The 14,342-nt window shown below is 41.0% G+C and overlaps 2 protein-coding genes across 4 annotated transcripts in view; one reads left to right on the top strand and one right to left on the bottom strand.

The window, feature by feature from the left end:
- pgs1 (phosphatidylglycerophosphate synthase 1) overlaps positions 1-3,486 on the top strand; it is a 48,843-nt gene extending 45,357 nt beyond the window's left edge. For all 3 annotated transcript variants that reach the window (XR_015073148.1, XM_085963762.1, XM_085963763.1), the window contains one exon: positions 3,078-3,486. The gene's annotated coding sequence lies outside the window, so the exon portion shown is untranslated. The remainder of the gene's footprint in view (positions 1-3,077) is intronic.
- The window catches only part of LOC147102876 (dynein axonemal heavy chain 17-like), a 908,504-nt gene continuing 897,162 nt past the window's right edge, over positions 3,001-14,342 (bottom strand). Inside the window, exons 81-84 of the mRNA XM_085963770.1 lie at positions 13,545-13,727; positions 7,578-7,721; positions 3,668-3,893; positions 3,001-3,259 (exon numbers count right to left, since the gene is read on the bottom strand). Of these exons, the coding sequence (XP_085819896.1) occupies positions 3,012-3,259; positions 3,668-3,893; positions 7,578-7,721; positions 13,545-13,727 (801 nt within the window). The 3' untranslated portion in view covers positions 3,001-3,011. The remainder of the gene's footprint in view (positions 3,260-3,667; positions 3,894-7,577; positions 7,722-13,544; positions 13,728-14,342) is intronic.

Below are 14,342 nucleotides of genomic sequence, written 5' to 3'. Positions count from 1 at the left end.
GTGTAATGCAGACAAAGGTGAGCTGTGGATGTGTAACCCAAGAAGCGATCCTGAACTGGAAATATTAATGGGAATGAGTGTCTGATTAAAGCTGATAACAATACCAAGGCGGGAGGGGGAGGGAAGCACTTTTTAATCTTAGGCCGCAGTTCTACAAGTGCTTTTGCTCCCATGGAAAGTGGTTTTTGGGTGCACTCCAATGTTGGTATAACCTAAGAGATAATTGAGGGTCCATGAGGCATGAGTCTTGTACGGGTTTATGTTTGCACTGAGTGCATGTTAACGCCAGCTTTAGTTTCTCACCACCTCTCAACAAATGCTGGAAACAAAGTTATTGCTAATGTCTGGTGTAATAATAAGAAAACTTAACAGAATAAGTCATTTGGTTCACATTTGTTTTCCTCCCACCAACAATATCCAGTCTATTTGTTTTTGGGATGGCATGTTAAATCTGCTCCTGTAGTTCAGATGGATTAATAAGGGACAGCCAATTTGTATTGTACCACATGAAATGTGATGTGGACTGTATTGTATTTTGACACATTTTATGAATAAAGTATATTTTTGGGGGAAAAATAAGGGACAGCCAGCATGGATTTGTTAAAGGAGGCAAATCCTGTCTGATTGAGGTAGCATAGGATGTGTGAGACTTTGCCCAGAATGTATATTGAAGTAAAGTTCCTCTTCTCCAAACCTTTAGACATTGACATCTTTGGTTTAACTGCTAATCAATTTAACCTGATGTTTCCTGTTACAAAGGAACAGGAGATGACCAGAACAATCTCAGATAGTTACAGAAAACGCTGGAAAAACTCAGCAGGCCAGGGCAGCATCCGTGGAGAGAGAAACAGAGTTAACGTTTCAGGTCGATGACCTTTCGTCAGTACTGGAAAAAAGCAGGAAATGGAAAGCAGGTTTAGGGGGTGGGGATGAAAGAACAAAAGTGATAGGACAGAAAGCAGGAGAGACATTGAGATATTCAAGGTGAGAGGAGGTGGTAATAGGACAGGTTAAGGAATAAAGGATGGCTCTAGATGGGGTGTGAATTGCGCTGGCAGAATGAAGGACAGCTGCCATGTGGGAGGGAAGAAGAAAAAAAGGGGGGCCAAACAAAAATTGTGGATTTAAAAAAAAGAAAATATATATATGTGATCGGGGCCGAGGTTATGATCTGAAATTGAAGTGCCTAATTGAAAGATGAGGTGCTGTTCCTCGAGCTTACGCTGAGCTTCCGTGGAACAATGCAAGAGGCCGAGGATGGTGAGGTCTGAGTGGGAGTGGAGTGGAGAATTAAAGTGACAGGCAACCAGAAGCTCAGGGTCCCCCTTACAGACTGACGGACGTGTTCTGTAAAGCGGTCGTCCAATCTGCGTTTGGTCTCCCCAATGTAGAGGAGAGTACATCGTGAGCAGCGAATACAGTATACTAAATTGCAAGAAGTACAAGTAAATCGCTGTTTCACCTGGAAGGGGTGTTTGGGGCCCTGGACAGTGGGAAGTGGGGGGTAATAAGGACATGTGTTGCATCTCCTGCGCTTGCACGGGAAGGTGCCGGGGGAAGGGTTGCTGGGGGTGGTAGAGGAGTAGACTAGGGTGTCGCGGAGGGAGCGGTCCCTGCGGAATGCCGAAAGGAGAGGTGAGGGGGAAGATGCGTTTGGTGGTGGGATCACGCTGGAGGTGGCGGAGGATGATCCGTTGAATGTGGAGGCTGGTGGGGTGAGGACAAGGGGAACTCTATCGTGGTTCCGGGAGGGAGGGAGGGGCAGGGGTGAGGGCAGAAGTGCGGGATATAGAACAGACACGGTCGAGGGCCGTGTCAACTACAGTAGAGGGGAATCCTCGGTTGAGGAAAAAGGAAGACATGTCGGAAGCACTGGTATGGAAGGTGGCATTGTCGGAGCAGATGTGGCGGAGACGGAATAGAGTCTTTTCAGGAGGTGGGGTGGGAGGAAGTGTAGTCCAGGTAGCTGTGGGAGTCAGTGGGCTTATAGTGAATGTTAGTCAATAACCTATCCCCAGAGATGGAGAAGTCGAGGAAGGGAAGGAAGAGTCGGAGATGGACCATGTGAAGGTGAGGAAATTGGAAGCAAGATAGTTAATGTGACCTTGCTAATGTGTTAGATTCGATGCCTCTATTGTTGTGGCCCTTCTTAATCTGCCCTTAACACCTCCAATGGGATAAGTCCCCACCTGTCTGTTACGTCCTCTACCATTGTCCCGACTAATCTCCACTATTAGCATATCCCAATGGTCCTGAGATGTTATGATGAACTTTGATGAGACACCTGACAGAGCAAATTCTAACACGAGACACGTATAATATAGTTGTTGTAAAAGTTGTGACCTGTTAGAGATTAAATAAAGCCACTAATGACATTTATAAATCAAAAAAAGCAACTGATTCATGATTTTTTAAGAGTTGGTCTGATTGTCTCTCATGATGTGAGATGGTGGGGTTGCTGTAAAATTGGCCTGCTCAGTACAAAAAAAATTAGAGGGATCATTGGTCTCTATTATGGGCATGTGAACCTCCCTGCCCTATTTTCCAATCCCCAGGTGGTAAAGATGAAACTTTACTCTGCTGTGTCTGCAATGATTAGCCCTGTTGTGAATCTAAGTTTACTTATGCATATGTGGAGGATGTGAATCATGAAACGAAATTGAAGAAACTTTTAAGTGTAAAGATAGTAGGACAGCCATGAAAACTAGTCCCAGCTTGCGTATTTAATCCTTCAGAACAGTCTTTGGCAAACTTGTTGAATACTGACATTGTGGAAAGAACACGAAGACAAAGCATCTAAACTTTCAAAGCTTCCCATAAACCTCTTCTGTTTAATTTTGTATTATTTCTGCTTGAATAAATCAAATATGCACTTCAATTAGATTATTCATTTTAAACATGTAACATTTATTCAAAAACTTTTTAAGCAGACACATTTGAATTTTTAAAAAATCTGCATCATAGAGTTATAAACTGAAACCTCATTTAAAATGTTAAGACTTCTTTCCAGTTTAAACTTGTAGTAAAACTGCAACAGCTGCAAGGATCCACTTAGCTCGTTTTTCTTTTGTTTTCAGGTTAAACGTCCAGACGTAAGTAGGACCTCTGGTACGGGTTTTATACACTGGGCACTCGTAAATGTTTTTTATTTCTTGACGATCCACTGGAATGGCTTTGATAAATACAACTGGCATCGCTGGTGTAAGCTCCTTCAGTCGTGCATCAGCAATAACACCGGTGTTCTTTTCCCAGCGTGCACCTTTCAGCATATAAAATATTACTAGTGACTTAACTGGAAAACCTTTTACCGCAAGTACGTATTTTGTTTACTGTTTTAAAAAATGTAAACAAACAAAAATAATGAAGACTGACCAAGTACTGTCCCTGATGGAATGTCTTTGTATTTAAGGAAACTTTGTAAATGATTTCTTATGTATTTAAAAGCCTGCTAATTTGGTAAAATCTAATAAAATCAATTGTAAGTTGGTTGTAGAATTTTCTTTTAAATTTATGTATCATTACATTCTCATGATAGTTAAACAGCTTTTCCTGTATTTAACACATTTTATAGTGATGTATTGGTTCAACAATAAAATTGTTTCACCTACAGTTACTATATTTTTAAAACATATTGATGGCAGTGATTATTAGTATGTAAATGTCTTACCTTCCATATACAGCCCATGGATATAGGCTCCTTCTCTGGGAGCACTTGTCATATCTTCTCTGTTTTTTTTTGTAACTTCCACAGCTAGACACATTTTATCCAGTGGCCATTCATTTTTTCTGGCCATAGATTGCATTATAGCTGTGAGGAAGGACTGTGGATTGAAAAATCCACCCAGCCACACTGCACTAGGCAGAGCAAAATCCGTACTCCATGCTTCCAAATCCTGGAAATAAATACAAATGAGAAAGATGCAGCAAAATATTCATCCCCATATACATTTTAGAACTATTTTCATAAAATAAATTGATAAAGCAAATAGGGTGCTAGAATGTATTTACAGGACAATTTACTGTAAAGCAAAGTACACCAGCTTGTCGTACAAGACCTTAGTTGGGCCTCAGTTCTGGTCTCCTTACATGGTGGGTGATATTAAGGCTTTGTAAAGGGTGGAGAGGAGGGAAATAAGATTAATTCTCAGTTTGAAGCATTACCCAGACTAGCTCAAAGAGCTGGGTCTCTATCCTTTAGAGAAGCATAGAATTGGGGTGATGTGATCGAGGTATATAAGATGATGAAGGGGCTAGATGTTGCTTGTGTAGTTCAATTGTTTCAACTGAATAAGTTAGGTAGGACCATGGCTCACTCTTACAAGTTATCTAAGGGCAGAACTAGGTTAGATGTTAAGAGGTGGTTCGTTTCCCAGAGAATAGTGGACCTGTAGAACAGGTTGCTGGTTCGCTGAATTCCTTCGAGCAAGTGCTGGAACTGTTTCTGGTTGGGATGGCGAACACCTCGTACAAGATGTAGGTACCTTGTAACGTTGGTCAGGGCTGTCTCCAGGACAAGTTTTGATTACCTAAGGAGTCGGAGAGGAATTATTGGCCTGGGTTTTTACCTGGTTTCTCGCTTCTCCCAGATCACATGGCTCAGCATGGGGTTGGGTGCACTAGGCATCTCAACTGTATGGGACAGGCTGGAAGAACCAGTAGGTCTTTTGCTGTTTGTCATTTTTCATATGTTCGTAAAAATGTCAGCTTGTCTCAGTGGTAGCACTCTTGCCTCTGAATCAGGTTGTGGATTCAAGCCCCATTGTAGGACACCAGCACATAATGTAGGCGGTATTGTTAAATGTCAGAGATGACATCTTTCAGATGAGACCCTGTCGGCTTGTTCAGGTGGAAGTAAAACATTTATGACACATTTATCCCTCAGCCAGCATCACGAAGACAGATTAACTAGTCTTTTATCTCATTGCTGTTTGTGAAACTTTGTGCTTTACAAAATGGCTGCCATGTTTACCTACAAAACAACAGCGACTACAACTCAAAAGTAATTTATTGTTGTGAAGCACTTTGGGATGTACTATTTATGTAAATACAAGTTTATTCTTTCTATTTACATGTAGGACTACAAACTCAAATAATAGAATTGCTCTTTTGTGTATTCATTCACCTTATCTAATGAGCCTTTGTTGAAGAAAATATAGCAGTAATATTTTGCCTTTGTCATATGGTGGTTGATTAGAAACATAGAAGATAGGAGCAGGAGTAGGCCATTCGGCCCCTCAAGCCTGTTCCACCATTTAATGAGATCATGGCTGATCATCCAAATTCAGTATCCTGTCCCTGCTTTCTCCCCATATCCCTTGATCCCTTTAGCCTTAAGAAATATATCTAACTCCTTCTGGAATATATTTAATGAATTGGCGTCAACTGCCTTCTGTGGTAGAGAATTCCACAGGTTCACCACTCTCTGGGTGAAGAAATTCCTCCTTATCTCAGTCCTAAATAGCTTACCCCTTATCCTTAGACTGTGACCCCTGGTTCTGAACTCCTCCGCCATCAGGAACATCCTTCCTGCATCTAGTCTGTCTAGTCCTGTTAGAATTTTATAAGTTTCAATGAGATCCCCTCTCATTCTTCTAAACTCTAGCGAATATAAGCCTAATCGACCCAATCTCTCCTCATACGTCATTCCTGCCATCCCAGGTATCAGTCTGGTGAATCTTCGCTGCACTCCCTCCATGGCAAGAACATCCTTCCTCAGATAAGGCGACCAAAACTGCACACAATATTCAAGGTGTAGTCTCACCAAGGCCCTGTACAACTGTATCAAGACATCCTTGCTCCTGTACTTGAATCGTCTTGCTATGAAGGCCAAGATACCATTTGCCTTCTTAACTGCCTGCTGTACCTTCATGCTTACCTTCAGCGACTGGTGCACAAGGACACCCAGGTCTCGTTGCACTTCCCCTTTTCCTAATCTATTGCCGTTCAGATAATAATCTGTCTTCCTGTTTTTGCCACCAAAGTGGATAACCTCGCATTTATCCACATTATACTGCATCTGCCATGCTCCTGTCCAATCACCCAACCTGTCCAAATCATACTGGAGTTTCTCTGCATCCTCCTCACAGCACACACGCCCACCCAGCTTTGTGTCATCTGCAAACTTGGAGATATTACATCTAGTTCCCTCATCTAGATCATTAATATATATTGTGAATAACTGTGGTCCTAGCACCGATCCCTGCGGTACCCCACTAGTCACTGCCTGCCACTCGGAAAAAGAGCCGTTTATTCCAACTCTCTGCTTCCTGTCTGCCAACCAGTTCTCTATCCAAGTCAGTACCTTACCCCCAATTCCATGTGCTTTAACTTTGCACGCTAATCTCTTATGCGGGACCTTATCGAAAGCCTTCTGAAAGTCCAAATACACCACATCCACTGGTTCTCCCTCATCTATTCTACCAGTTACATCCTCAAAAAATTCCAGTAGATTAGTCAAGCACGATTTACCTTTTGTAAATCCATCTTGACTTTGTCCGATCCGGTCACTGTTTTCCAAGTGCTCTGCTATTACATCTTTTATAATGGACTCTAGCATTTTCCCCACTACCGATGTCAGGCTTACCGATCTATAATTCCCCGCTTTTCTCTCTACCACCTTTTTAAATAGTGGGGTTACATTAGCTACCCTCCAATCCATGGGAACTGTTCCAGAGCCTATAGAATTTTGGAAGATGACCAGCAATGCATCTACTATTTCTAGGGCCACTTCCTTAAGTACCCTAGGATGTAGATTGTCAGGCCCTGGGGATTTATTGGCCTTCAATCCCATCAATTTCCCTAACACTTTTACTGCCCTGTGCTGAGTTAAATCAAATTTTATTTTCCCTGGAGTTGTCATGATAAAACTCTTAAAATATAATATGCTTATTGCTCTTGAAGCACTTTAAATCTAACTTTTGAATTGTAGTCAAAGTTGTTTTGGAGGCAAGCATAGCCAGTTTGCACCGAGAAAGGGCCTATAAACAGATAATGAGTTCATCTGTTTTTGATAGTATTGGTTGAAGAAGGAATGTTGGCTGGAACACTAGGAGAACTTCCTGCTCTTCTTTGAATAGTACCATGGGATTTCTTACATTCACCTGAGCAGGCAGACAATAACTTGGCTTAATTCTTCATCTGAAAGATGACACCCCACCCCTATAAGTAATATTAAAGAAGACAAATTTGTTATACATCCACATTATTAAAGGCCAAGACAGCAGCAGGTTTTATTCCTTCTCCTTTGTGGAGCACAAAAAAGAGTGAGGAGGAAGTTTCAGCTCACTCGAGCCCTCCGAAGCCTGAAATGTAATTGGGTATACGAGTGGCTCTGGTAATAGAGGGCTGCATGTTTAACTTGGTAGAAGCTACTTGTGGAATCAGTTTCATTTTGGAAATGACTGAGTAATAGGCTCTGTTCTTTTGAAATCCAACTGGTGTTGGAGCTAGTTTAGCTGTAATTACTAGAGAGGATAACTTGGGGAAATAACTTTCTAAGAATAGTAATGCATTGTACATTATTCTTTGTATATTGAGTATTTACCAACTAAACATACGGTTAAACTACTGTGGCTCACCCTGATACGAAGGAGGAGGTCAGTAAACCATGCACCCAAGTTAAAAAGTGACGGGTAGGCAAGATCTGCCCACGTTGTTGGGATTGTGTCAAAAAATAAGGCATTTGAAATATCTTCCATATCAGCTGTGATGGTCAGTTCTCCCTGAAAAACAACACAGGTGTAGAATGCATTTGTTACTGAAATCTTAAGTTCAAACATTTTCTTCTACTTTAGAAAAGGGTGCAAACTTAGTGAATGTGGCAATCTATACAAGAATTTTTTTTAATAACCTTCAATAAGTGAATTCCATGTGGCCTAATGTGCATCAACTTGCAATAACACGTCACCATCTGTCAATGGACTAATGGGAATCCATCACCTGCTACACTGGCCAACTTATCTATTAGGCTACTCAACAAGTCCCAAAGGCTAAGTTCTTATTTGCCAACTCATGACCACCACAATAAGAGCATCTGCAGAATAAGACAACCTCATATTCACTGGACATATAAACAACTTAAGATTTCTCTCCAATGAGTCTTATTCTGTGAACCATCTTGTATTCAGGTCCACTATGGCTGTATTGCCATGTGAAATTATTTGAAAGCAAAACCGCCCATACATAATAAGCTGGAGTTGTTGATGGGCTGTAATTTTAAGGCTTGACTGTTATTCGATTGTGTCATCACTTGAATGTTGCCCAGGAAACAGCTCTTTGAATAGTGTTTTGGGATCTTTTAACATTCACAGGAACCACTGGAACAGTCAGATAAAGCTTTAGTTTCATACCTCATCTGAAGGATAGCACTTCTCAAATTCAGCACTCAAGATAATTATGGATGAAGAAAGCCTTTTGGTCCATCTCGGTCTATCCATTCAGAAGCCCTAAATTTCCCACCCACCCCTAATTGCAGAATCTAATACTGGTTCCAGTACAGCTACAACACTGCCATCTATCCGACAATGTGGAAAACTGCCCTGTATGTCCTGGCCACAAAAAGCAGGACAAATCCAATCCGGCCATTTACCGCTCCATCAATCTACTCTCAATCATCAGCAAAGTGATGGAAGGTGTCATTGACAGTACTATCAAGCAGCACTTAATCACCAATAACCCACTCACTGATGCCCAGTTTGTGTTCTGTCAAAACAACTCGGCTCCCAACCTCATTACAGCCTTGGTCCAAACATGGACAAAGGAGCTGAATTCCTGAGGTGAGAGTGACTGCCCTTGACATCAAGGCAGCATTTGACCAAGTGTGGCATCAAGGAACCCTAGTAAAACTGAAGTCAATGGGAATCGGGGGGAAAACTCTCCACTGGCTGGAGTCATACCTAGCACAAAGGAAGATGGTGATGGAATACTCTCCACTTGCCTGGATGAGTGCAGCTCCAACAACACTCGAGAAGCCCAACACCATCCAGGACAAAGAAGCCCACTTGACTGGCACCCTGCCCACCACCTTAAACATTCACTCCCTCCACCACCGGCTGTACCATGGCAGCAGTGTGTACCATCTACAAGATGCACTGCAGCAACTCACCAAGGTTTCTTCGGCAGCACCTCCCAAATCCGCAACCTCTACCAACTAGAAGGACAAGGGCAGCAGGCGCATGGGAACACCACCACCTCCAAGTTCCCCTCCAAGTCACACACCATCCTGGCTTGGACATATATCGCCATTCCTTCATTGTCGCTGGGTCAAAATCCTGGAACTCCCTCCCTAACAGCACTGTGGGAGTACCTTCACACGCATTGCAGCGGTTGAAGGCGGCGGCTTACCACCACTTTCTCAAGGGCAATAAATGCGACACCCACATCCCATGAACAAATTTTTAAAAAAAGATTCAAAAGCTTTTGCCTGCACCATTCAATCTGGAAGACCATGCCATGTGTTGATCACTCTTCATGTAAAGAAGAGCTTCCTGATGCATTGTATGTTTGCCTCCTTGTCATACTCTCGCAATTTAATTTAAAGTAATATTACAGATTTACCATTTCTATACCCTTAACTATCTTGTGGAGTCTCTACAAGACCACCATTTAGCTGCCTCTTTTCCAGGCTGTAAAGCCTAAGCTTCTCCAATCTTTCACTGTAACTCAAATCTTTTACACTAGGGATTAGCCTCGTAGCTCTTCTCTTCACTGCCTCCAGTGCTTGATTCTCTCCCTGGTTTCTCAGCAACCGACACAGTACTTAAGGTGTGGTCTGACTAGAGTACTGTCTAGTTTGATCACAGCTTTTTTATTTGTTCGTGGGATGTGAGCATCTTTGGCAAGGCCGGCATTTATTGCCCATACCTAATTGCCCTTAAGAAGGTGGTGGTTATTTTCTCTCCACGGATGTTGCCTGGCCTGCTGAGTTTTTCCAGCATTTTCTGTTGTTATTTCGGATTTCCAGCATCTGCAGTATTTTGCTATCGTACAAATGATTTTAGATGCTTGCTTGTGATAAGTACATGAATTGAGTACAGTTTGTATTCTGGTAATTACTTGTAACCTCTTGTTAATTTTTAAGTAAAAGAAGTTTCACAGATTCATTGGATTTTGTGTTGTTTGTTCCACGAGTCTGATCTCTATAAACTGTCAGACAATCAGAATGTCTTACATAGCCCCTCGAGCCTGTTCTGCTATTCAATGCGATCATGGCTGATCTCCCACTTTGGCTCCATATCCCTTAATACCCTTGGCTGGCAAAAACCTATCGATCTACAGCTTTTGTGGGAGAGAGTTTCACACTTGTACCATCTTTTGCATGAAGAAGTGTTTACTAACTTCTCTCCTGAATGGCCTGGCTCTGATTTTAAGGTTATGTCCCCTTGTCCAAGACTTCCCCCCCCCCCCACCCCCAGTGGAAAAATGTTCTCTTTAACCAAGTCCTTTCAAAATCCTAAAACCTCAATCAAATCACCCCTTAACCTTCTATATTCTAGGGAATATAAACACAGTTTATGTAATCTCTTCTCATAATCTAACCCTGGTAACATTCTGGTGAATCTGCACTGCACTTCTTTCAAGGCCAATATATCCTTTCTAAATGCAGGGTCCAAAACTGTACACAGTGCTCCAGGTGTGGTCTAACCAGGGCTTTGTATAACTGATGCGCTATCAATTCTAATAAAAGGCTAGGCAGAGTTCAGAACAACAGGCTTTTATTAACTACTGAATTGCACTTCAGACAGATCAGGACTATGCCTCTAGTGGACGACCGAATGCCAGGAGCTGCCATGCGGCCGCTCTTATACTCGGTAGCCCAGGGGCGGAGTCAGCTGAGGCATAGTCAGGCACAACAGTGAAACAAGAGTGAACGACAACAACAACAACAACAGTGAACACAGTGAACTACAGTGGTTTACCACAATAACTATAGCAAAATCTCCTCCCCTTTATCTTCTAGACCTCTAGTTATAAAGGCTAACATTCCATTAGCCTTTTTGATTAATTTTTGTACCTGACAGCTACATTTTAATGATCTGTGTACATAGATCCCTAAATTGCATTGCGCCTCCACTGTTCCTAGCTTTTCACCATTTAAAAAAAACTCGGATCTATCCTTTTTTGGTCCAAAATGAATGACTTCACACTTACCTGTGTTGACATCCATCTATCACAGTTTTGCCCACTCACTTAATCTATCAATGTCTCTTTGTAATTTTATGCTCCTGTCTTCACTACTATGCCACTAACCTTTGTGTCATCAGCAAACTTGGATATATGGCTCCCTATTGCGTTATCTAAGTCATTAATAAATGTAGTGACTAGTTGAGGCCCCACACAGATCATTTTGGGACACCACTAGTCACTTCCTTCCAATTCAAATACATACCAATTATCCCTACACTCTGTCTTCTACCACCGAACCAGTCTCCTAGCCAGGTCAATAATTTGCCTTCAATTCCATGAGCTTTAATTTTAGCTAACAGTCTCTTATGTGGAACCTTATTGAATGCCTTCTGGAAGTCTGTATAAACTACGTAGACATTTCCCTGTTTACTACTTTAGTTACTTCCTCAAAAAATTCAATTAGGCCGTTAGACATGTGCTACCATTTACAAATTCATTTTGGCTCTCTCTAATCAGCTCAAATTTCTCTCTAAGTGGTCAGTCACTCTGTCCTTAATTATAGATTCCAATAACTCCCCCCACAACAGATGTTAGACTAAACAGGTCTATAACTTCCTGGTTTCTCGCTCATCTTTCTTAAAAATGGAGTTAGATTTGCAATTTTCCAATCTAAAGTGACAATTCCTGAATCGAAGATTATGGCTAAAGCATTTGCAATTTCCTCATCTAATTCCTTTAAAACCATTAATTCCTGGGGATTTGTCAGTCTTTATGCCACAATTTTTTCTAATATTGTTTTTTTGCTTTCGTTAACTTTAGTGAGTTTCAGTCCTTGATTCATTATTAGTTTCCCTGGAATGTCAGGTATATTAACCTCTTCCTCTATGGTGAAGACTGATGCAAAGTAATTATTCAGCAAGTCTTTGGACTGTTCAGTATTTAATTTATTAAGACCCTTAGGTCCCGTTTAACGTCATCCTTAGCTATTTCATCCCATTCATAGAGAACATATATCATTCAATTTTCCCTCTAGGTGCAGTTATTTACCCTTGTCGGCATTAAATTTCATTTGGCACCGTTCTGCCCATATACATATTTTTAAATTTCTGATTTGCCTCCTTTGACTCCACTACCCCCATAATTTGCTTTCTGCAAATGTGACTACTTTGCATTAAGTTTCTAAATGCAAGTCTCTGATGTGAATTAGAAACAGTAGTAGTTCTAACACTGAGCCCTGGGGCACCCTACTTGGTACTTCCTCCACCCTGCCATAACTCTTCTAACAAGTCTACATCATTTTCTACCCTTCAATCAATTTCTTATCCCCAAGATTTAGCCTGGATCCTCCACTGCTTTGAGCTTAGCTATCAGACTTTCATGTGCAACTTTGTCAAATGCCTTTTGAAAATTGAAGTACACCAAATTGTAGGGTTATCCCTATTCCACTTGGGTTGCCACTTGCTCAAAGAAGTTAAGGAAGTCATTCAGGTGGGATTTTCTTTCCTCAAAAGAAGTTCAGGAGGTTGTTCAGGCATATATTCCCCCTTCTGAAGCCATGCTGACTGCTGTTTACTAGGGGTTTTTGTTGTACAGATAATCGTTAAATTTACTCCTAATAATCATTTCTGTATTTCGTATGGAATTGAAGTGAGACTAATGGTTCAACAGTTGCTTATGTCTGTATTATGACCCTTTTTGAATATGGGCACCACATTAGCTTGTTTCCAATCTACTGGTCCTTCCCCAGTGTCCAGTGACTCCATCAAAATGATTGTCAATGCCATAGAAATATCCTCACCAGTCTTTCAGCCCATGAATTAATAAAAAGAGATAAATAGCTTGTCAGTTTTAGATTTTGAGAATGAAGGACAAACTATTTATCTATTTATGCTCCTCCTCCTCCATTAAACTACTCCATGTACATAGTTTTCCTACCTTGTGTTAGTGAAATAAATTGTCATAAGAGACAAATGTAACTGCCACACCCTGTCTTCAGCAATTCCACTTCTGTCCTGGTTGTCCCTTAAACAGGACTCCTGTAATTTATGGTCTCTCCTTGGCATGATTCAAAAAACATCAGCAAACACAAGGCACAATCTTTTGAAACTTACAAAATAAGAACTATATTTATATACCCTGTTGAAAAGCAGCTGGGGTGGGTGGGGTCTGGGAGAAGGCAGGTGGTAGTCATGTAAGCTTGCCTTTGGAAAGTTCAGTACAGAGCCCACCAAATTTTGGGGATTTGGGTCTCAATTGGCACTATAAAACATTTTGTACTAAAATAAATAGAAAGTCATGTGGTCTAAAAACAGCCCAGCTATTGGATGTCATTATAAATTATGATAGTCACATTCAAAGAATCTGTACCTCCCCCAAAAAAGAGCAAACTTAAAATCAATTATTTTTAAATATGACCAAACCTTTAGTCCTAGATTCAGTTCCTTCAAAGACCGTTTTATCTCTGCAGTCAGTATGTTTGTTCTTTCACATTCCTGGAAAGCCACAACCACATAAGGTGTCCTTTCTTCCACTTTAGCCATGACCTCATGCATATTAAAACTTTCTGGCAGTTTTTCCAGAATTTCATCCAAGATTGACTTAACCTGAATATCAACGGTATTGTTAAGTTCCATTTATATCTGAGATTTTACAATATTATAGGGAAGAAATTACTGTCAGCGATGTTATACACTCATAGTAAATTCCTCTTTCTATTATCTTGACACCAAATTTCATCCATATAATGCATTTAATGTAAACATCTCAAAGCACTTCACATAAGAGAAACGGAGGCTAAGCAGTAATGGAAAAGATAAGTGATAGACATTTGAAGGTGGGTAGAGAGAAGCAAGGTAAAGGGTTTTAAGACGTGACTTCCAGAAATTGTAGCCAAGATAGTTGAGAAGGATGATACACAGGGGCCAAAGGCAGCAGTCAAAGGATACTGCCTGCTCTGCCATAGGAACAGGAGTATGTCATTCAGTCCCTTGAGCCTGTTCTTCCATTCAATCAGATCATGGCTGATCTGTACATTAGCTCCATTTACCTACCTTTGTTCCATATCCCTTGATATCTTTACCTAATAATATCAATCTCAGTCTTGAAAATTTCAATTTACCCACCATCCACAGCCTTTTGGCAGAGAGAATTACAAATTTTCACTATCCTTTTTATGAAGAAGTGTTACCTGATTTCACTCCTAAATATCCTGGCTCTAA

This window comes from Somniosus microcephalus, chromosome 21 (assembly GCF_052327205.1).
Source record: "Somniosus microcephalus isolate GS21.2 chromosome 21, FLI_Smic_1.0, whole genome shotgun sequence".
Taxonomy (NCBI): Eukaryota; Metazoa; Chordata; class Chondrichthyes; order Squaliformes; family Somniosidae; genus Somniosus; species Somniosus microcephalus.
The sequence above is the reverse complement of the archived record's forward strand: the minus strand, read 5'-3'. Positions and strand labels throughout refer to the sequence as shown.